This window comes from Fukomys damarensis, unplaced genomic scaffold (assembly GCF_012274545.1).
Source record: "Fukomys damarensis isolate Sample0158 unplaced genomic scaffold, DMR_v1.0_HiC HiC_scaffold_20, whole genome shotgun sequence".
Classification (NCBI taxonomy): Eukaryota; Metazoa; Chordata; class Mammalia; order Rodentia; family Bathyergidae; genus Fukomys; species Fukomys damarensis.
The window spans coordinates 42,725,187-42,750,318 of NW_022900932.1; the positions used below are offsets into that span (position 1 = coordinate 42,725,187).

Genomic DNA, 25,132 nt, shown 5'->3' on the forward strand with positions numbered 1-25,132 from the left:
ACATTTACACATCTGTATTAATGTTCAAGGGGCTCCTCAATATGGGTTTATGATAATCACAGTTATGATGGAACAGACTGTCCAGCAAGCTAGTAAAGAGCCCTCTCTGAAGGTCATTTGTTAAGGTGAACTGATGAAAGATTTGTTAAGGTGAACTCACGAAAGACTTATTCACCCCAAGGAAGCTGGACACATTAGCTGTTTATGGCAACAAATAATAGCTGCAAATAAACTCTCATCTTACCATAAACTTTGCTAAGGTAGTCCTTAGCATTAAAGAGACACTCATGATGTTAAATTTTTCATTAATTGTTATCAAGAAGCACTGTGGTCACAGCTATGTAAACTGATTAAAAGGGTCTATTTTTTCTCTTAGTAGTAGCACTTACTGTGATTTTTCATCTGTTTCTGGTAGTGGACCTTTCCAAAGCTCAGACTCTGAAGCACTTTCTTCCTCATCAGAGATTTCTGCTCATTTAAAGGAAAATTGTAAATAATGTGTTATATTTAAAATACATTTTGGGCTGGGGATTTAGCTCAGCAGTTTGGTGGCCTGCCTCACAAGCTCAAGGACCTGAGTTTGATCCCCGGTACCAAAAAAAAAAAAAAAAAAAAAAGAAAAAAAAAAAAAAAAAAAAAAATGAACAAAAAATACAAAAAAACATTTTGCTCACCAATGCAATTAACTTTGGACTTAACCTCAATTCAGCTTCAATTTTTATAGTTTTCTGGAAATTTAATTCACTCTTCCAAATATAATAAATTCTTTTAAAAATAAATAATTGGAGAAATATCTGTCTCAGCAAAAAAACATGAATTTAATGTCTCATGAAAAACTTGTCTAAGCTAACTTAATGTAGCAATTCCAATATTAATTCTTATAAGGGAATAATCTCCTGCAATACAGTTTTCCTTAATTTGTTATTCTTTTTCTTGGTCATACAACAGACATGTAAGTTAAGATTTCTGATAGTATATTTATGTTAGGACCAGTACTTCAAGAACTGAGCTATTCTGTTAAGACTAATCAAATTATAAAAACATGTCAGACATTTTGTCAAACTGATATTTATTACAGTAAGTAGAAAAAGTCTGTTTCACTGATGAAACAGCCATTCTCATACACTGTTTAAAGAAAAAATTCTATAACACTTTTTCTTGCGGAAAATTTGGCACTATAGATAAGTTTAAGGTATAGGTGCTGTGACCAGCAATGCTGATTTAAGAATTTCATTATTTACTTAAATAAGTATCTCAGATATATATATGTACAAAGATGCAGACTGTATACTCACAAAAGAAAACAACCAAATTTCCCACTAATCAGTGATGAAGGACTGAGTAAATGAATATTATGCACAACTGTCTTTTAAAAACCTTAACCCATCTATAGGTATTTCCAGGGGAAAAGTGTCCATGCCATATCAAAATTTTTAAAAGTTACAAAAAGGGGCTGGGAGTTTAGCTTAGTGGTTCCACCTCCTGCCTCGCAAGCACAAGGACCAGAGTTCAATCCCTGGTACTTAACAATAATAATAATAATAATAATAATAACAAAAACAACAGAAAGTTTGCCCAGTATAATCCAATTTATGTTAAAATATTTTATATGTTTTATGCATGTAAATTTATATAACGCACCACAGGATTATAAGGACTAATCATTTAAGAGTGACTGTATTACCTGGGAGCCTTGTAGACTTTTGCTTTCTATTTTTAAACATTTCCAAATTGCCTCTACCAAAAAAATGAGGATGGATTAACTTTAAAATTAGTAAAAATAACAAAAATACTTCCATCTTGAAAGTTTAAAAACAGACATGTTTCAAATGAACTGTATTAGTCAACTAAAAATATTAAATACTGGAAAATATATTATTAGGTAATGAAACCATATTCCACAAAGTAATTACATTAGTAAATAATTCCTCTCCAATAATAACCATATGTCTAAAAAAGAGCTTTTCCTGAGGTACTGGTCCTAACATAAATATGCTTTCTACAAAAATTTTAACTTACTTATCTGTTGTATAACCAAAAAGAAGAATAAATTAAAGACATCTATATTAAAAAAGATAATTCTAAGAGTTAATATTGAAATTTTTACTTCAACACAAATTTGGCCTGTCGGTACAGCATGTCCTTTAGTTCAGCATAACACAAAAATAAGTGTTGATTTGCCCTGGTGCTTCTAGTCTTTCACCTGCTGGACCTTGATCTCTGAATCAATGTGTGTGTCTGAACTTTGGTCTTAAATTCATCTGTTGTGACACTAATTTTAACAAAAATGGAAATTGGGAGGGGATTTAGCTCAGTGGTGCCGCTGCCTGCATGGCAAGCAGAAGGTCCCAAGTTCAAACCCCAGTACCAAAAGAAAAGGAAAAAAAAAGACTAGACTAAATGACCTTTAAGTTCCCTTAAAATCCTGACTCTAAAACACCTGGTTCGGCCGGGGATTTAGCTCAGTGGTTTGGTGGCCTGCCTCCAAGCGCAAGGACCCGAGTTTGATCCCCGGTACCACAAAAAAAAAAAAACACCACCTGGTTGTCTGAGGGTGGCAGTCACTACAAATCATTGCTATACACTCCAGAGGTGGGAGGGGCACTGCTAAGGAAATAACAGGAAAAATAGCCAGTGCCAAATGAGGCTCTTACAGCAAGCACCACAGTCAGATCTCTGCAGTAATTATTGGCAAATGGGGATCAGAATTTAAGTCACTAGTTCTCTTGAGTTAGAAGAGAAACTTGGAAGTCCCTTAGTCCAGCCCTTATCTGAAGAATGAATCTCTCATTGCAACATCTTCAATAACAAGTAGTTGTCTGATCTGTGCTTGCACACACTGAAGGAGCCCATTCCTCCTTTCCTTTTATTAGATAGTTCTAAGTGACCAATTTTTCCTTAAATTGAACATCTGTTTCTGTGCAATTTTTATTCATAGATTCTGGGTCTGCCAGCCTTAGGCACCAAAAATAACTCTTTTGCATAGTAGCAGTCTTCCAAATATCAACAGTTTCTAGGTCTACCTCCTCACCTCTTCTCTCATCCTTTCACTTTTCTCTAAACTAAACACTGGCAGTTCAGCCAACACTCCTATGACACTGTTTTAATTGATCTTTAAGAATTTGGTTGGGGGCCAGGGATTTAGCTCAGTGGTTCTGCCGCCTGCTTTGCGAGCGCAAGGTCCCAAGTTCAATCCCTAGTACCCCCCCAAAAAAATAATTTGGTTGTTTTCTTCTTGGCTTCCTTCAATTAATTCTTCAGTGTTCCCTTTATAGGATGGTGCCTAAAACTGCGTATAATTTTCTCTTCATGCTTTAAATAATGAAAGCAGGTCTATCATCTTGGTTTTTGTGGATATTATATGATACCTAAAAACTCACTCATTGAAAAGATGGCAAATGTCTCCAATGATCACAAAAAATGGATAGATAAGATGTTCACAGACTTAAATCTGATGAATTCCATACAACAAATACAGAATCTGTTTAATGTTTGCTCTTTTTCTGTGATGTAACAATGATAGCTATAGATTATCAAGGACTTCCTTTGTGTCAGGCACATACTTTCTGAGTATGCATTTTCTCATAAGTCTGATAACTAACAATCCAACAAAGTAAGTCTCTTTATATCCACTTTATAACAGAAATGAGACTCTGATGGATCAAATCATTTAATGTGGATCTATTTAATGTACCTGACGAAATTAGGGCATAAAGAGTGGACCTTCATTTCCTTTTCTAAGGCATAGTAGATGGTACAGGGCACAGATTTTGGAATTATAAACGTGTTTAATCCAAACTCTGCCATCAATAAATTCTCTAGTTCTCAGGAGATCTAATGTAATAGCATGGTGCCTATAAGTCACCACAAACGGACAACCCTTCATAAACCCACAGGAGGCTCTTCTTTCAAATCTGTCAGGAAAAAGCTGAATCCTGAGTTCTCTGTTACCCTACAGGTACTGTGAATCATTCTACTCATGGCATTGCTATTTGGTCTGGCTCACAGGAAGTTACAATAGAACAAACCTATTTGTCACCACAATGACAAATCTGTGATATATCTTTACCATCATGCAAACTTTTTGACGTGTCTGTGTTAATTTTACTTTAGCTTTATATGGTTATTCTACCTTATTTTGCCATTATTCTGATTTTTACCTTAAAAGTCTCATATGTACTTTAAAAGTTATCATGAATTCTTTTTGTAATACTGAAGGAGAAAAATAGAATTTATAGCAAATACAGTAATACTTCGGTTCACAAATGCCTCTGTTTACAAAGAGAAGCGTCTGGCAAAATTTTGTTTCCCTTCCCAAACTCTGTATCAGGTCATAGTTACCTTCCCTACACAAACACAAACACAGCCATCTTCCCCCAAATCATTAAAGAAATTAAATTCATAAATCGAGATACTCCTGTTTTCAGTGAAATCCAATCTGTTTTGATTCAAACTGGTGAAAACTCTAGGTCTACTTAAAATACTAACCAGCAGCAACCAGCTGTCAAGATCCTCCTTTCCATGCACAAACCATATACTCCATTCAATCAAAATCACCAAACTATCATGCAATATAAGCAACCTCCCTTAAATCTTAACCCAACCCCATTCATTTTCCATTCCAACCTTACCCCTGTATTTCTTTCTTCACCATTTATAATGTGAAAGTAAAATGTGTTTCAATTATATTTACTATAAAAAATACACTTAATTGTAATGCTCTCTATAATTAAAATAAAAAATTTTCCATTGTTCTTGGGGAATAGATATTCACTTTTGGCATTCTTTCTAGGATTCTTCTCATGAGGTACAAAAACACAAGTAATTCACATCAGATTGAGAAATGATTCATAAGAAATACAAATTACAAATACCTTGAATCTCAAAAAAAAAACACTTGATACTTACTATTTACAGAATCTTCTGATTTCTTTGAAGATGAATGGCCTGAAAGGGAAAGAGCATTCTTTTATTAAGTATTATCTTGAGGTGGTTTGACAGTAGTAGCTACAAGCATAATTCTTCCCAATGGTCTAGTTTGTTTACAGATAAGCATCTCACTGCTTTCCAAATTTTCAGGTTCCTCAGTCGTATCTCTGCAATTAAAATGTTAGTTCTTTTTAGGGAAGAATCGTATCTTAGGCTTTCCTATAGCCTGGAATAGGTAGCACAAAACTTAAAAAATGGGGCCTATAAAAAGCTCATATTGACAAAAAAACAAAACAAAACAACTCTCAGATTACAACATAAGCAATAACTTCTTTTTCTGTTTGTTTTTTTGAGACAGGGCCTCACTCTGTAGTTCAGACTCGCTTTGAACTATGTGGCCCAGGCTGCCCTCAAACTCACAGCGATCCTTCTGCCTCAAACTTCCAAGTGTTGAGACTACAGGTGTGTGCCACCACAGCCAGCTTTAAGCAATAATTTTTTTTACTTGAGATGACCAACATATGACAGCAGTTTACTAATATTCATTTTCCACATTATTTTTCCCAGGGTCACGTATAGGTGACAATATGACCTTTTCCAGTTATTTACAGATGATAAGAAGACATATAATTATGTCATAAAACACAAATTTTCAATTCTACAATGGCTAAGGGAAATAGAGAAAAGCACCAAGATATATTAGTGTAAATTTTTGAAAATCACCACTATACAGAGTCTCCTTCAATAAGACCTCAGGGTAATGTTTCTGAAGGTTCTGAAGGCTAATAAGTAAAAAAAGAAAGGCAACAAATGGAGAAAAACAGTTCTAATATTCCCAGATAGGAGGTCTCATGAGCCAAACTCAATGGCCCTTTAAAGGTCAAAATTAATACAAGAAGAATAGGTTAAGCACACAAGAAATGTTCTTTCTTGCTGTCTTCTAATATGATGGACAGAACCCCTGCTTCCAAATACTCAAAGGTCTACAGCTAAAAATAAGTAGATTGGGTTTACTCTGGAAGCTGATGAACAAAATTAGAACCAAAGTGAGGGATCTCGAAGTTTGGGCTAAATGTTAAGAGAAATCTGCCAGCAAGAACAACTACCTGAAAACATAAAGGATTATTCTGGATAGCACTGGGCTCCTTTTCCCTTGTAGTACCAAAGCAAAAGCAGAACAACCACATGGTAAATAGCAGGGCTTCTCACAAACTTTATTGTGTGTTTGAATCATCCTTGGAACCTGCCAGTCTAGGAAGGGGTGGGTCTAATGTATTTTTCAAACAAGTTCCCAACTGATGACAATCTGTGGCTCTGGCCAGAGGACTGTACTTTGAAAAGTAAAATTACAGAACATCCTTTAAGTCATTATTCTAGGACTCATCTCTAAAGTTCCTTTCAACTCTGAATAACTGGTTGAACTCACTCACTCACCTCAGTGTCTCCTTTGTGGAGGAAATACTTTGTTAGGAATTGGAGATAAGTTAAACGAATCACGAAGTCTCTTCCTATACAAAAAATAAATTATTTCAAAGTTTTATGTATTTCTAAGGGAGAAGTGTAGGGTGCTATTAGAATGTGTAATAAGGATCTAATCTTGTTTGGGGAAGTAGGAGGGAGGGTGACATGAAGGGCCTATCTGAGGAACTGAGATAAAATAACCCCTGAAGAAAGAAGCGGGCTTTGGGAAAAGGATGATGGTGAGAAGGGTAAGATTTTGAACTTTCTGCCAAGACAGGTCCTTAAGGGAAGCTATTGATTTGTCTTATTTTTTTCCTTTCTGTTCATTTGGTCATCCATCTAACAACCATCTAACCCCCATCTGTTCATTTATTTAACATTTTCAATAATGGCAACCTAAAAACCTAAGAGTAGATGGGACTACATGGGGAGGAAAAAAAAAGACATCCAGGTAAGAGTTCTAAGGAACTCTAACACCTACATGTAAAATAAGGAGGGACAGCTGGCAAATGAAGCTGAGGAGAAGCCAGAAAGAATAAAATCAAGATACTAAGTTTAGTTGAGAAGTACCACCAGCCCAATAATGTAGGAATGTTAAGCATTTACTCATTACTATATAATTTTGGGCTAGATTCAGGCAATCTAACAGAAAGAATCACATTAAGATTAAGTCAGTTCCACCTGATCTCAGATAAGATATACTAAAAAGTTTTACATTGTTTTCCTAAATTTAGTAATTTTTCTTTCTCTCTCTTTTTTTTAAACAATACAGAGATTAAACCAAAGATCTTGCTAGGCAAGCACTCTATCACTGAACTCCGCCCTTTTAAAAATTTTATTTTGAGACAATGTTTCACTAAATTGCACAAACTGGCCACAAACTTGGACTGATACCAGTAATCTCAGCTACTCAGAAAACTAAGGCAGGATTCTAAATTCAAGAACAGCCTAGGCAACTTAATGAGTCCGTCTCAAAGAAAAAAAATAGAAAACACTTGGGATATAGTTCAGTGATAAAGTACCCCTGGGTTCTCAAATACCACAAAAGGAAGAAACAAAAAAACAAAGGAAGATTACATGCACATATATAATCTTTAAAGTCAAATCTCATCCCTGATGCTGAGTATCTAGCCACCTAAAATTCTGTTTTGAAAGTACTAAACATTTCTTTACAAAGTAGAGATTTACTCTTCTCTAATTTGGATTATGTGGTGGTATGGTACCATAATAATAGATATAAATGCTATCATGGTTATGCTAACATCAATAGTATCATATAACCATGGTAAAAGTATGATACAAATGCAACTGTATTATATAATGCAAGAATGAATGCAAGAAAATTCTCAAATTGTACATTAAATATTTTATTAGCATATCAGTATAAAAAATTCTAAAACTCAAATGAGATGTTCACATTTATCAGTTAAAATTTACTTTGGAACATGATTATAGAACCTGATTATGACGGAGACAAAAAGATGCTCCGCCTGAAATGCTAACTCTCGATAAGCAACAGAATAACAAATACTCTTATCTATCAATTTTTTAAGTCTAAAACCTTGGTAATACTATATATTTCAATTTGTTTGAACTCTATCTACATAATAACTTGTTATAATATAAAGAAGAAAAATTCATGTGAATGCAACACAAATAATGATTTTCATAGCTGGAGCAAGGGAGCCCTCTTCTGTCCAAATATTATATTAACATCGGCTTGAATCTAAGTCAATGTCGCATTACCTACCAAGTTTTAAATCTGATTCACTATAAGTTATAGCCAATTTGACTCTACTTTATTATGGGATGAAAAAGCAAATGGAAGCAACAGGCAGAATAGCTAATTATGAGAAATGTACTATGCAAACTGCTTATGAATATCTCATTTCAACCTCTGAATAATTCTGAGAGTTACTACTACCATGACCATTTTACACATGAACAAAATGAGGCTCAGAAAAGAAAATAACAGAGTAAAAGGCCAGTAGCATATCACAATCTCTCCAGGACCTGAAATCTAGATATCTGAAAAACAACTAGTGAAAAGAAAGGGAACAGCTCCACAAAACAAGAAAAAGCTAACTGGAAAACTAGAAACCATAGAGAAACTGGAGAAACTGAAGATAATGAATATACAACCCACAAAAAGCGAATATGGAAACAAAATAGGCCCTAGTTGTGATCTGTTATCCCTCACTCATACCCAGTGGATTCCACTACTGATTTCTAGAAAGAAACCATTCACCCAAACCACAGGAAGTTTTTGGACTTACTTCTCTTTGTTTTGGGGGGAATTTTTTTTCTTTTTCTTTCTTTTGCCCTTTGTTTATTCTTTTCTGTATTTTTTTCTTCTGTATGCTATTTGTATCTAATTCTATGAACTCTTCTTCTTTAGTTGGATTCTTTATCTCACTTTTCTCTCCTCCTGCTCACCTTCCTTTTCAAATTTTACTTTCATTTTTCCCTTTTCCCTCCTCTCCATTGTTATTACAATTAAGCATTATTATGAGAAACTAGAGTATTCATAGGAAAATGGATGCATATTGAGACCATACTCTTAAGTGAAATAAGTAAGACACACATGTGTAAATACCAAATAGTTTCTCTGGTGTGAAAAATTATAATCATAAATAAGATCCAAATGGTATAATTGACATGTGAAATAGGAAGAAAAGGGCTGAAGGTGTAGGGGAAGTGGGAAGGGTAGGGAAAATAAAAAAATATGAGAAAACGAAAAATGGAAATAAAGTGTTTGTAAATAGGGAAGGGAGGGGGGTTGAAGGGAAGGCAGGGGTAAGGGGAAAAATTGAGAACCAAGACCTGTCATGTAAAGGTACAAGATCCCAATGATGAATGTAACTGTACTGTATACCTAAAAAGTACCAAGAAACTCAATGAGAAAAAAAAATTGAGCATTATTAATTTTTTGATATTTATGACTAAAAGGTATTATTGTTGGAGTCTTTTCTATTGGTCATGGTAATGTAGTTATTGTATGTAGTAGATATTGACTACATGTCAGTATTCAATTTGTCTTTGTGTCCATTTTATTATTGCAGATCTCTTTCCTATTGTAGCTTTTACTGGTTTTCATAAGAGTTTTTTGCTGTTGCCAGAGGTGGAACAGCTGTTGCTCTTAAGTTTTTACTGTATGCTAACATCTACTCTGTCTTTGTGTCATCGCTATTACTGTGGATTCTTTTCTCTTCTCTGGTTGGGGCTGGTGACACCAACAAGAACCTCAAAGACTGTACTGCATAGGTTGAAGAAGGGTATGAACACTAAAACATAACCAAACATAAGGACACACCACAGAGACAGTTTCTAGCTACAGAGACTTCCATTATAGAGACCGTGTTTATACCCTAACTGATCTTCAACCTATAGAACATGAACAACAGAAATAGGAGAAAGCAAAGTAACAGGATGCTTCCAAAAACTCTCAGCTCCTCAAAAGCCGATCTCATGATCAGCTGAAAAGTTATAGGCAGAGAAGTCAAAAACCAAATAGTCAAAATATTTGAAAGGCTCAAAGAAAAAACATTAAGCAATTTCATAAGATGTTTTGCAAGCTTAAAGAGGATTTTATTAAAACAGATTGTACTAATAAACTGCTTAAAGAAGAAACAAACTCATTTAAGACAATATAAAATAGTTTGGTATAGAATTAAAAATTATGAGAAGACAGCAAGCAGAAATACAGATACAAAAAATTAAACAGAAAGCATGGTTAGTAGATTCAACCAATATAAGGAACTGAAGATAAGGTGGATGTATTAATATCAAAAAGTCAATGATAACCTACAAATGACAAAAGACAGCATGAAAGCTGGGTCCAGCAGCTGCTGGATGGCTCAAAAAAATCAGGCTTAAAGAAATAAAAGAAAAATTAGAAGATAATCAAAAGGTATAAAAAAATTCACTGAAATCATAGCAAAACACTTTCCAAATCTAGTGAAAGAATTTAATTTAATACAAGATGCGTGCACAACCCCAAATTGCCATGACCACAAAAGAACTTCTCCACAATATATCATAATTAAAATTCCAAAAATTCAACGAAAGGAGCTCTCAAAAGAAGCACAAATGGCGACTAAGTACATGGAAAAAATGCCTGGCATCTCTGGCATAGAGAAATGTATACCAATGAAATTCCATCTTAGTCCTGAGAGAGTGGTTATTGTCATAAACTCAAAAAAGCAAACACTGGCAAAGGAACCCTTTCACATTGTTGGTGGGAGTGTAAACTAATACAATCACTATGGAAATCAGTAGAGAGAGTCACAAAAAGTAAAAATAGAAATTTCATTCAACCCAGCTATACCTTTTCTGGGTATCTGCCTAAAAGAGTTAATGATATCACATTACAGTGATACATGCATATTCATGTTTATAGCAGCACAATTCACAGTAACTAAATCATGGAAATGGCCTGTATGTCCACCAAGAGATGATTCAAAAGATGTGGTATATATACACAGTGGAGCTCTTCTCAGTCATAAAGAGGATAAATTTGAGTTATTTGTTTTTTGGGTGTTTTTTTTTTTTTGGTACCGGGGACTTAACTTGGGTCCTTGCGCTTGCAAGGCAAGCCACCAAACCACTGAGCTAAATCCCTGGCCGGATTTGAGTTATTTGTAAGAAAAACATATGCACCTTGAGACCATAATGCTAAGTGTAATAAATCAGATAGAGTTTAATATTGCATGGTTTCTATTATATGAGAAACCCAAAGTACAAATAACTTAAAGAGCAAAATAAAAGACATAGGTAGGAAACAAAGTAGACCTTCTGTAGATAGAAAGGAGATCTAGAGATGGAGGAAGAGAGAAGAGAGGAGAAGGGGAAGAAAAAAGAACTAAGATACCATATGTATGTGTACCAACTCCCCACAATGAATGTATTCTTATGTATCACAAACAAGTACAGATTTTTAAAATCTATATTAAAAAACAGAACATGAGACTTAGAGAGACTGAGAACTGCTGAGGAAAAAGTAAGCAGCTGACTGGCATATTTGAACTTGATAATCATTTACTTAGCATACATGTACAGAACCATGCTAGGTTCTAAGGACTCGGTTATACATCAGTGTCTCTCTTTTCAAAAAACTCATTAAGTTAATGGAAAAAAATCCACACAGACCATTATAATACAAATCATAGCACTATAATTTTATACTTTCTTATGACCATAAAACTGTTTTGCAATGTTCAAAGTGCCTTTTGCTTTCTTATTTGATTCTCCACAATGTGCTTGACTGGTACAGAGGCCAAATATTCTCATTAGTCCAAAGTACATGGTACTCTGTCCAGAATAACAAATTTTGAACAAAGCTAGGAATTATACCACTCTTCACAATATTATACAATAATATGCTATCTGCCAAAAATGAATCAACACCAACCCAGTTATTAAAACACTTGCAAATCACTTATAAATGCATATCTAAATTCTCAACCAGTTTCCATTGCTATAAAACAAAATTCTAAATACATTCAGCAATTGAGTTCTACATTTGAGACATGGCAGATTATATTTCACATTCAGAAATGTGAGTAGATACTGTATCTTAATATCCTTTACCTTTATTTTTCTTCTTGGAAACTTCTTCTGGAGATAATACGGATTTTTTATGTGATGACTTTTCATAGTCTTTTTTGATTTTGGCTTTTCTTTTGTCTGATTTGATTTCTTTTCTCCTTTACATTAAGCAATACAAAATTAAGGTTAATTTTTCAACTGACCTTTCAAAAAAAAAAAAAAAAACTAATGAACAAAAAAATTGAATCAGTTAAAGCATTTAGTTTTTTAAGTGTAACTTATATAATAAGGAATCTTAAATGAATCTGTAACTATTTTAGGTTAGTAAGATAATTTTGGAAAACAATGAAGCCTAAAATGTGAGACAAACAATTTTTATAAGTTCTATATACACACAGTAAATGTAATCAGTTTTACTCAACCCTTTCTATGTTCTATCGAGTTATTTTTTAAAAATTATAAAAACAAATCTCATTTTCTTTTACATAATTCATATCCATCTACACACTGAAAAACATAAAACAATAAGAAACTGCTATAAAAACATTAAACCACTAATAATAGGAAATTCTCTTAAAAATACAGGAATACAATAAAAGTATAATGGAATGAAGATGAAAGATGTCAGATAATTCATCAGTCAGTTGTAGAACATATCCTCTTACTGTTGTAGTTTTATCTCTTTCTGGCCAGCTAAGCTGGTCAGCATCACAGTTGGAAAGCAATTAACTTTAAGAAATAAGAAAAAGTGATGATACTGAAATTGTGACTGGTAAGGAGGATAGAGAGAGAGATGATAGGATTACTTAAAAAAAAATTAACAGAACTTCCTATTTAAGATACCTATACAAAATGCTGTAATACTATTCATAGCAGTAACCATTTTTGTCTCTTGTATCAAAATCATTTCAATTTGGAAATGAACTTCAAATATCAAGGTAAAAACCACTCAGCTATACTCCAAGCCCTTTTGTAAATCTTTACTTTGAGACACAATCATGCTAAGTTGCCCAAGCTGATTTCAAATTCACAATCCTCCTGGATCAGTCTCCTGAGTAGCTGGGATTATAAGCACACACCACCATGCCCAGTTTTAGTATTTATTCTTTACAGCTATAACACTAGATAGGCACACTTAAAATAAAATTGATTTTTAAATGTTTATGAATACATTTTATCAAGTCCTAGAATCTCATTGTTAAGCCTTTCAATTGTTATTCAGGACATGAAATTTGACTAGTATAATAATGGAAAGTCATACAGATTTTTTTAAATTATTAATGCCAGCGACTATCCCTGAGAAACCCAGTGCAGGTAAATGACTATGTCCAAAGATTACTAAACATTAAAAAGTGGCATTTTAAAAGAAATTCTTGAGGGTCGGGATTTAGCTCAGTGGTTCCGGTGTCTGCCTTACAAGCACAAGGGCCCGAGTTCAATCCCTGGTACCAAAAAAAAAAAAAAAAAAAAAAAAAAAAAAATTTTTTTGGGGGGGTTTTGTGGTAAAAAAAAAAAAAAAAAAAAAAAAAAAAAAAAAGACATTCTTAGGCTGGGGCTTTGGCTCAGTGGTTCCACTGCCTGCCTCACAAGGACCCAAGTTCAATTCCTGACATCTAAATAAATAAATAATAAATAAAAGACATTCTTACCTGTGGTGAAAATTTAATTTAAAAGAACATTCTGGGCATAACCCTAAAAAGAAAAAAAGGATACCATTAAATTGCTGAATTTAAATAACTGTGCTGCAACTAGACTTTTAACATCATAAATCTTCATTTTCTTTGTTTTCTCTTACCATAAGAAGGGAAAAAAATCACAGCAAGTTCAAGGCCAGCCTGAACTACATAACAAGATACTGCCTCAAAAAAAAAAAAGGAAAAAAAAAGTACATGTATAATACATATATAATAAAATATAGAATGCTTGAGGAATTGAAAACATTTTAACATACATCACTTTAAAAATGACGTCAATTCATTAACTGTTCTATTTGATGTGAACATTAACATGTTAAATCAAAGATATCTAATAATACTATGTAATAATATGCATTATATAACAGTAAGAATAATTTGGATATAGTCACGTCCTCTAAAGTGCTCTAAAGACTCTCTAAGGGATAGGGTTTTTGAAATACAGTAGTTCCATGACTGTTGTCTCTTCTTCTGCTTTAATCCACCTACTCTGGCTGACCTTTTCCCAATAAGCACTTGCAGGAAGAACCAGTCTGATTGATACCATGTGAGTAAACTGGTAACTTCTATAAGAAATGGCATAAACTCTGAAAGTACATTTACTTAAGACCCAGAGAATTCTGAAGACCATTTACTTGATGAGGAATAAGAGCAGCTGACAAATGAAGACTAACTTTAAAAAATAATAGGACAGATTCTATACAACACATAGTAAAACAAACTGATATAGAGTACATCTCTCAGTTGTTAAGACTGACAATGAGAACAGTTATAATTTCCTAAAATTTTTCTTTACTCTCTTCCAAAGAGAGTAGACTTTTTGTTATCCATAGCCCCAACATTATGGCTAGAAAATTCAGCAATATGATATTACACATTGCTTTTTCTGAGACTTTGCCTCTTTGACATGGCACTTAGAACACACTCAAGTTCATGGGAAAAGATCTTCATTCTCCAATTACTAGCTTACATTTAACATTAGAATTCTGTTACCAAAATGTCACTATAATGCTATGAATATATAAAAACTTCAGGTTCAAAAAAATCTTTGGAAAGCTGTAAGGGAACTATCAGGAAAATATGCTAACTTTTTTTATATTGAGTTTTAAATGGTCCATACATTTTCAATTCTAAATCAGATAAACTTGGACAAAATCAATCTTATCTCCCCTAAAGTCAACTTACTTAATTTAACAAGTGCATTTCTTTTTTCACCATGCTCAATATAACCAAAATTAACTTCCCAACTCTTTAAGCCTTCTTCTGTATCACAACATTTATTTCCACAAAAAAACTGACCTGCAAAAAGGAAAGGAATATTAGCTATTGTAGTTGACAGTATTTATCAATATGGCCTGCTATTAGCTCTAAATTTTACTTTTAAAATACATAAAATCCTAGCTATATAAAGTCAGTAGTATTAACAAATAACCAACCAACCACAACAATTACAAAATGTTCAATGAATACCTATACAAATATCAAAGCAAAGAGCCGAATTATTACCAAAAAATGTTATAAATTTTGCTTGATAAATTCACTGTTTATATTTAGATACAGAGTTTTAGTGACTCCCTGCTAAGAAATTTTACACATTGGAAAATAAGAGTATTGAGTCTATGCATCAAAACCCTGAAATAAGAAATGCATTTTCCAGAGCCAGGGATTTAGCTCAGTGGTTCAGTGGCCTGCACCACAAACACAAGGACCCAAGTTCGATCCCCGGTACCACAAAAAAAAAATAAAAAAGAAAGAAAGAAAAAAAAAGAAATGCATTTTCCAAAGTACATGCACTTATACCTAGGTAAGTCCTTTTAATATTTAATTGTAACACTAAAATTAATATTTTAAGTCTTAATATAATGGCACCAATTTAAAAGAACTAGTATAAAGGGGCACCAAGAACACAAAATTCTAACACTATGTAATAAAGTACAATAAATAATCAAACTTGATACTGTGAAGTTTTAGAATCACTTGTTTTTGTCCCCTCCCCCCCCTTGCGCTTGCAAGGCAGGCTACCGAACTGCTGCAGGCTACCGAACTGCTGAGCTAAATCCCCGGCCCTAGAATCACTTGTTTTTAATGTTAACATGACATCATTATGTCTACTATATATTAAAACCTCCAGCGAAAGGACTAAGACTGATGATACAAGAGGGAAAAAAAAAGAAGAAACCCTTCAACAATTATTAACTTTGACATAAAAAGTCAAAATCAAAATTTTACTTGTACAAACTCAAAAACAATAGCTTACAATCATCTGCACCATCAGGAGCAAATTTGAAACTAGTTAATTCATTTTTATAAAAATGCTAAGAAATTACTAAAAGGAATTTAGAACATTATTATCCAAACTGCTGATTTCTACTAAATCAATCTCTTTTTACTTATGCCAAATGAATACTTTATTTAATCTACTTATTTGGTTTGGCTGTAAAACATAAACAAGTTTTAATGAGCAAAATGGCAACAAACCTTCTTTCTCCTTCCCAGTTATATGAATCTAGAGAACATTTACTAATTTTGGAAAAAGGAGTGCTATACATTTGCCTGAAAACCCAATTCAACAAAAGAACAAAATTTTTAAAATTGTGAGACATTTCAGGACCTCTCATTATTTTAAATAACTACAAACTGAAATGTAATCCTAAGAAAAGCTAAAATTTAAAAGCTTTAAATTAGTTCTTTCCCTTCTCCTCTGAAGTGATCTTTTACTACTAAAAGAAAAAAATACTACTGCATAATTTTGGGGGTTTTGGCATATCTAATTTCACACCTAACATAAAGAATATCCAATTTATAAAACACATGTTTAGTCATTTAAAAACGTAATGCTTATTTTCAGTTTAGTTTAGATTTAAAAGTTTAAAATTATTCTTAACTGCCACTATTTTCAGAAATATCATTTAAGATGCAACTGTTCTATAAAGAACTAATTCTATAGGACAGACAGTATAAAGGTATGATTTTCAGAAAAACTTTAAGAATAGATAATAACATCAATGCATAGAAGAAGCATTTACTGACTGCCAACCAAATGTCTGGTCTTTGCTACTAGACTAAACATGTGGGCTCAGTCTCAGATATTCCCTAAAATGTGAACCAGCCTGTACAAAAATTCTATTAGATTCAAAGTGATTATTTCTACTTTTAATATGGATTTTGCTCAAATACAGTAATATCAATTTATTATTCTAAAACCTACTACAGAAATTGAAAGAATCAAGCATTCTTTTATTTCTTGTTATTAAACACCTTACACCAAGGTATTAGAGACTGAACACAGGGCCTTCTCACTGAGCTACATCCCCAGCAATTTTTTTATTTTGAGATAGGGTCTCACTAAGTTGCTAAATTGTTCAAACTGGGCTTGAATTTATGACCCTTCTGCATTAGCCTCCTGGAGTGCTGGGATTACAGGGAAGTCCCACCGTTCTTGGCTAAATCTTTAAACAGTTTCTACATATCCTCCACTGAATGTTCTAAAAGTGGTAATCATTAAAGTATCCTCATCTTTGCTAATAGCATACCACAAAAACACCTTTCCTAATTTTACTTTTATAGACAATGATTTATTGTATACATAATAGGGAGGAATAATCTTACCATCTTAGATTCAATGTAACAAAATGAGCTGTTTCCTATGTAAAAGTGAAATTTTTAAAAGTTACCTTTTCCTGAAATTACTTCTTTTTCTACTCGCCACCTAAATCCAAACTAAGAAGAAAAAATTTACATTCATGCCAAAGTAAATTTAAAAGTAAACCTTTTGTTTTGTTTTTTTGAGACAAAGTCTTGCAATGTAGTTCAGGCTGGCCTTGAACTCACTATGTAGCCCAAGGTGGGCTTGAACTTGTGGTGATCCTCCTGCCTGAGCCTCCTGAGGTGCTAGGATTACAGGGATGTACTACCATGCCTGGCATAAAACATTAAATTTAAATAATAAATAAATCTAAATATGGTGTCAACCATAATGACATTTACTGTCCTAAAAGAAAATAAACCGAATTCTCATCATGTTTATTATAGATACCTGACAATATAACTGAATAACTATGAATCTGTCTATTAAGAACAACTTTCTTTCACTTTTAAAATGCCCTAAAAGTTATAAATGCCAGGCTGCAAGATATCTACGTTGAAAACTAACATAATCCTGTTTGATGGTACTGACAAGAAAAAGAGATTATGGTACAGCAAAGAGCCAGTACATTATAATGAAAAGAAGTACAGCACCTGGAGTCAGATTATATAGGTTTGTTTTAGCTCCACCACTTAATAGCTTTATAATATTGGGAAAGTTATTTAATCTCTTTATACCTCACTTTCCTCATCTGTAGAATAGAAAATGAGTATCTACTTCTTTGGGTGAAGAGGTTTACATGTGGTAATACATACAAAGCATTCAGTATAGGGACTAGCAAACTGTACATGTGAGTTTAACAAACAATGGCACACAGGCCTGTTTCCTGTTTTTTAAATAAAGTTTTATTGAAACTACCACAACCCTTTATGCAGATATGCCTTTACAACAGCAGAGTGGGTGTTTTTAATGGAAAAATTCAAATATTAATTTTTATTTGTGTACTTTTTTCTCTCAGCTAGAAGACTGCAGCTTTTTCTGAAGAGTCACCATGCATTAATCTAGATTATCCAGTCCAGTTTCAATAAACACTGAAGAATAAACCATAAATGAGTGAGGGCTGAGAAAGCTGCTCTGTTCCATATTCCTATAAAGATAGTATTTGATATTTGATTTGCAATGTAGTAACTTCAAGTAACTCCCAACTGTTGTGGTGCTTTCTGGATTAGATATGGTAACTAGGTGGCAGAGCGATAAAAGCTGTGTTCTAGAGTGCACAAGCAGCTGACACTTTGAGAGACAGCAAATGCGTGAGTTTGTAAACACTTATACAAAAATGAATATTATTATTGTCCATAAAGAATTGAGAGGCAACACACATATAAAAGGTACTACTGAGAAAATTATACCAACTATTTAAATAAAAAAGAAATCCTTATGATATAAATTTTTTTCCTCCCGAGTACCAGGGATTGAATTCAGGATCTTGCACATGCGAGCATGGCACCACTGAGCTAAATCCCCAGGCCCTTATGACATGGATTTAATATGGCTTTTTAAATAGGTTGTGTTTTCTACTATACTACAAACATAAACTACCCATAACATATATCATTTATGCAACATTACCTCTTCTCACCTTTCCAACTGACACTATCTATTCTTCGATGACCTTCTTAGCTACAAACTTGAAGTCTGAACTAGAGATAAAAATACCTTTAATATTAACTAAAGTAAGATATAAAGTGATACTAGAAACCTGCCATTATTAATTAGTACTGGTTGAAAAGTTAATTTTACTAGAATAGTTTATGTTATGTAACAGATGTGCACCTGCTTCTCTATAAATATAATCTACTAAAAAATGTCTATCAATTTCAAACATCATCTGTGAAACGTGATATTGTTATGCAATGTTAAACCATTCATTATAATCATTACAGGCTCTAGACCTCAGTCAGGATGAACAGGATCCAGTAGCCACTTGTGTTTAATTTTAGACTTTTCATGCTTCAGCTCACATAAAAAACACCCTTGCTCTTTATAAGTTCTATAGGTCTTTTGGAAATTCCCTGGCTGCCCAAGTAAAATGATCAAAATGGTACATTTTAGGTGGAGGAAAACTCAGGCTAGAATTAGCATCTTTAAAAGAATAACACGGATCATGAAAGCATAATAAAAATTAATACTGTACTTGAATAGGAATTTCCTTTTATAAATTGTACAGGCCATACCTTATTTTCTTTGTATCTACTGAGATCTGCTATGCAATATTCCTTGAATAATTTATCATAGTATTTCTTTGCAAGTCTTTTCTCCCTATATCCATAAAAAAATAAGTATTATTATGCTTAGAAATCCAACCACAGTTTGTTACCTGGAAGTGATGTCAGATAAATAACTTCTATTATATAAATATTAATGTTTTAAAATATCTATTACTTAAATGTGCACCAAATACTTAAATGTGCACCAAATATCTATATATTAACTATTAATAATGGTTCTCTTAGGGAGGGAAAGGACTGAGTTAGAGATGAGAAGTTGAATTATTCATTTTTTAACTTTTGTATCTTAGATTTTTAAAATCATTTTCAGATATTCACTTTGCCAGATGTAAAAAAATTTAAAAGAAGTATATAATACCATATTACAATATACAATGTCATAAACTAGTTATTTTTTAAAGACACAGTCAAACCATGAGAAGTTACTTTAAACTGCCAAAAATGATCAAATTAACCAAACAAGAATCCTAAGCATGGTTTTATGTCAATTCAGAACTGTCCTATGAATGGGCTGAATGCCTTGGATAAGTGACAAATAAGAAAACACAGAACAAGAAAGATAGGACTAAAACATCTGATGCATTATAACTCGTGATAGCTACAATTACCAAGTCATCTCCATTTCATCTTCTTCATTCCATAGGAATCTATGATTTTCTCGTATAACATCTAAGTCTGTCTTGTCATTTTCCCTGGAAATTTAAACAAGTTAAATTTAATATGAAATCAAAATTAATCAAATTTAGGAGGTTAAGTAATGCTATGAGATTTTTTTTGAAAACTTGAAAAATACAGAAAACTAATAGTTTTATGTATGAATACATTTATGTGCCCATATTTACAAAAATGTTTAAATATTTTCAGAAGGTAATCATAAAAAGTTCTGCTACAGAAGCAAATGTATAAAAGAATCCATCCATCCCTAGCAGGGGTTTCAATTACACAAAGGATGCGAAGTTACCAAAGCTAAGATTAGAAACATGAATAAAGCACTAAGTAAGTTTCAGAATCTAATAAAAGAGAGTAATATCACTCTACTGAGATTTAATTTTTAAAAACACAGAGAGTTTCTGAATTTTACTAGTTTCCTAGGAAAACTGAGCAAGGGAGGAAAAGTGCTGAAGAAGATTAACTGTCAAGATATAGTTTGGGGGTAGAATAAATGACTGCTGAGGTACAAAAGCTAAATTGATAGGGGAGATAAATTTGGAAAGCTGAGATAGTACTAAAGTTTTATAGAGCCCTATCAACTCAGAAAATTAAGTAAAATAAAGAAATCCATGTAAGATTTTAAAAAAAGCTCAAATAGAAGAGCCCTAAATGCAGAGAAGACTTTTATGTGTAGAAAATTCTGGAGTGAGCTTTTGTTTGTCCTCCCTTTAAAATACAAAAATGGATACATATTGAGGATATACTCTTAAGTGAAATAAATAAGTCACACATGTGTAAATACCGAATAGTCTCTCTGGTGTGAAAAACTATAATAGTACACAGGATCCTAATGGGATAATTAATAGTGTGAAATAGGAAGAAAAGGGCTAAAGGTGTAGGGAAAGTGGGAAGGGTGGGGGAAAGGGAACAAGGGAAAAGAAAAAAATATGAGAAAATGAAAAAATGGAAATAAACTGTTTGTAAATGGGGAGGGGGGGTTGAAGGTAGGGCAAAAAAAAAAAATGCAATCCTAGGGTCAGGGATTTAGCTCAGCGGCACCGCACCTGCCTTGTAAGTACAAGGTCCTGAGTTTGATTCCCAGTACCAAAAAAAGGGGGGCAATCCTAAATATTAAGATCTAAAAATATCATTGTTTCAAAGATCCCTGCCAATAAGACATGTGAGTACTACTCACATATCCTGTTATTGCCAAGATCATACCTAGCTCAGCAGGTGAGGAGGCTGCCTGTGGCCTATTGTCAAAGAAATGAGATTTATGATGATATGCATAGCTACAGACTGTGGATGGTCTCTCCACCTTATGATATGAAGGAAACTGGAACACAAAGCAGCAGAACAGTGACAATATCCAAAGACACAGTAGCTGTAGGTCTTAAAAGTTATCTACACTTCCCCCTTTCATTCTATGTAAACTTCATGACACTTACCCCAAACGCCTGAAGTCTTCTTTTTTGCCACCATAGTATAAAATATAGTCATTTACAAACTTTGTATGCCTTTGATACTGAAATGCAAGACATTAAGGATTTTATTTGCTTAGAAGTTGTTTGGTGTTATATTACTGAGTAAGATAAAAGCATAGTATGAGTTTATTTCAGCTTTTCCAAATATCCAAGTATATACTACACGTGCTTATACATTCAAAAATCTAGGAGGATATATATTAAATTTCTAAGAGTAAAGACTGTAGAGCAGAAGGGCTTCCACTTTCTATTGAACACTTTTTCAAACATATTAAGTGAAATGTAATGTTTGGAATATTTTTCAACCACATATTACTCTTGTGATAAAATACATCACATTAGGGGAGAAAGAAAGCTTCCTATTCTACTGCTGACCCGCAAACAACTTCACACCATCATTCACTCTAACAATCAAAGTAAGAAAAAGAAATTATGACTTCTAAAATTAAAGGTAAGGAATAGGATTTATCTTTTATTATTTTAAAATATAACTTTGCCATTTCAGTAAAGATGAAGCCTCTTAATAGAAAATATACTTTTATAATATTAAATCCTAACATTACGCTTTTGAAAAAAGCAAACATAAGAAATCAGATGTCATTTTTTATATTTTCTTTTAATACTTAAAAGAATCCATGCATATTTATTTTCAATACAGTGTGATAAAATATATGCTTTACTTGTTTTAGAAAGCTCAGCGCTAAACTCTAGAGCTGAGCGTGCATACAACAGAGCTAACGTCAGCTTTTGTAACTCCGTTTATGACTATATCCTATTGTAGTAAAGATACATAGGTGGAAATGGTGATTCATAACTGTAATTCCAAATACAGGAGGCTATGGCAAAAGGGTCAAAAGTTCAAGCCAGCGTATTACCTTCCCATCACTGGGATACAATACACACACATATGCAACGACAGAAGGAGAGGTTTACTTTGGCTCCTGGTTTTCGAGGATTAGGTCCATGGATGGCTAGCTCCACAGTAGAAGCATTATGGTAGAAGGGCACTGAGAAGGAAAGATTCTCAATCCATGGCAGCTAAGAAGCAGAGAAAGAAGGGAGGAGACAGGACAAGAATACATCCTTCAAGGTCACATCCCCAGTGACCTGCCACTGCCAACCTGGTCCCACTGCCAACACAAGACTTTTTGGGCTGAATTTTAGATCTAAACCATAACAAGTCCAATCTAGGCAACTTAGTGAGATCCTGTCAAAATTTTAAAATAAAAACATTTTTAAAGGGATGGGAATGTAGCTTAGTGATAAAGTGCCCCAGGTTGTTCTGTCCTCAGTAACACACACACTCACACTCAAATATATAGTGATTTAATTGATCACAAAGTATTCTAATAGAAATAATCAGAATAACACTGAGAGAGAAAAGGGTGGGGAAGAAGAAAGAGAGGAGAAAGAAAGAGCAAAAAGCACCAGATATTCAGAGATCTGGCTTCTGGCTCTTGACTACCACTAACAGACCATGGTAAGTCACTTATCCAACTAGAGCAAGGTCAGCAGAATTTTTCTGTAAAGGCCCAGACAGGAAACACAGCAGACTCTGTAGGTCATATGGTCTCTTGCAAATGTTCACAGTGGTATCATTTCAGCATGAATGCAACCACAGACAACACGTAAATGAGTAAGCATAGCTGTGTTCCAATATAATTTTTTTATGTCCAAACAAAGGTGACTGATGGAACAAATCAAGATACATGTCTCCTTATTTTTCACAGTAACAACTAATAACCTTGGACGTTATATATAAACAAGTACAAAAAGATCCAAGAACTTGGAAAGAAGTAGGTATACCAGACAGGGACCTCAGAACAGGAGATGAAATTGGCAACCTGGAAATGGTAGTGAGTATAGACTAACACAGCTTCAACAAAAGCCTGTTCTCTCTAACCAAATAACCAACATCCAGCCTAAGGATACCGGTAACTTTGACACAATTATTCTGCTCCAGTCAAATACTCCATAAAAAACACTGTGGTCCCCTACCTCAGAAAAACAATGCCTAGACTTTCATGCTTACCGCGCTGTAACTAAATGCCCCAGTGCCCCAGTGGTGTCAGAGAAGCAGACTAGATTTCAAATGCTAAAGAAATAAGTGGCAGATGATATACATGGGCAAGCTAAGCTACTAAGTTAACAAAAAAGGAGTAATTACGAACATAGTGGTACTTCTATAACTTAAAAGAATTAGAATAGCAAAATGAAACAGGTGAAAAAGAAGGAAAAACAGAAACAAAATTTTTGTAAACAGGGAGGGGTGGAGGAGTGGAAGAGAGGGCAGGGGAATGGGGAAAAAACAAGAACCAAGGTCTGTCATGTACAGGTACAAATTCCCAATGCTGAATGTGATCATAATGTACCCCTAAAAGGTACCAATACACTTAAGGGAAAAAAAAGAAACCGATGACTGCTGCTAGGAGATTAAATTGATACTGTCTATTCTCGATCCTGACCATAGCAATAAATACTCAGAAATACATCAGGTCTTGCTTGCCCTTTCATTCTCATTTTACCAGCAGCAATATGGATGGCCAGTATAGTAGCTAGTGTCAAAAGTCAGTGTCTTCTTGAAAAATCAAGTTGAGATATGGCTTCAATAAGGAATCAGAATATAAACTGCTTCTAGTTATACCTGAGAATTTAAGCCAAAGCAGGCCTAGGGACAGTCTCTAAACAGATCTAATATTAAATACCAATTTTACAGAGAATCTATGTAGCCAAGATCCAGGTAAATGAAAATAAATTACGAGATTAAAGATTAAGAGAAGTACACAAGAGGAAAATGATGAAAACTTGACAAAAACAAGTTGGAAAAAATACTTCCACGTTCATCGACTTAATGGCTTATGTATAGAATACTAGTAATATGTTTTACTATTTTTGTCTCTAAATCTTTACTATGTATTGGTAAAAGAAATTATACTTTAATGTATAAGATTTTATGCTAAAAATATAAAGTAGGATAACAAAGTAGATTTTAAAATATGTAGAAATATAAAAAAGGATACAGCATCCATAGCTATGAGATGAAACCTTCTATTTTTTGCTTCTTCCCTGTTTAAAAAAAAGTTTATCTTTTAAGCACATTCAAATATCTATATTTTAATTCATATACTCAAGCCCTCTAGTCTCTGAGTTTATAAAACATCTTAAATCAAAGAAAGTAATTTACATCAAAATATCATACCTATCCAGCAATTCTGCTGCAACTTGTTTATTGGCCACCTTTCCATGTTTTTCTTTCTGAAATGGCTTTTTGAGCAATACATCGTCTTCAATTTTCCTGGTATATTAAAAAGAAAAATGATTAAGAATTAATTTTTCTTAAAGGTTGTTTCCTAACTCTTTATATTTTCATAATTGAGTGTGTTTTAAAGAACTAGGCAGGCACTGAGCTACATCTCCAGCCCGCAGAATTCTTAGAAAAGACACACTAATTTTTTTTTTGCAGGGGGGCAAGTAGGGGTTACCAGGGATCAA

General features: G+C 33.4%; 1 protein-coding gene across 1 annotated transcript in view; it reads right to left on the reverse strand.

Annotated features, from left to right (window-relative positions):
- The window catches only part of LOC104867658 (protein FRA10AC1), a 31,613-nt gene that overhangs the window by 2,324 nt on the left and 4,157 nt on the right, over positions 1–25,132 (reverse strand). Inside the window, exons 4-14 of the mRNA XM_033766659.1 lie at positions 24,840–24,935; positions 24,661–24,706; positions 21,605–21,681; positions 20,114–20,197; positions 19,452–19,536; positions 17,306–17,351; positions 14,817–14,930; positions 13,587–13,629; positions 11,980–12,095; positions 4,909–4,947; positions 390–468 (exon numbers count right to left, since the gene is read on the reverse strand). Coding sequence (XP_033622550.1) covers positions 390–468; positions 4,909–4,947; positions 11,980–12,095; positions 13,587–13,629; positions 14,817–14,930; positions 17,306–17,351; positions 19,452–19,536; positions 20,114–20,197; positions 21,605–21,681; positions 24,661–24,706; positions 24,840–24,935 — 825 coding nt within the window. The remainder of the gene's footprint in view (positions 1–389; positions 469–4,908; positions 4,948–11,979; positions 12,096–13,586; positions 13,630–14,816; positions 14,931–17,305; positions 17,352–19,451; positions 19,537–20,113; positions 20,198–21,604; positions 21,682–24,660; positions 24,707–24,839; positions 24,936–25,132) is intronic.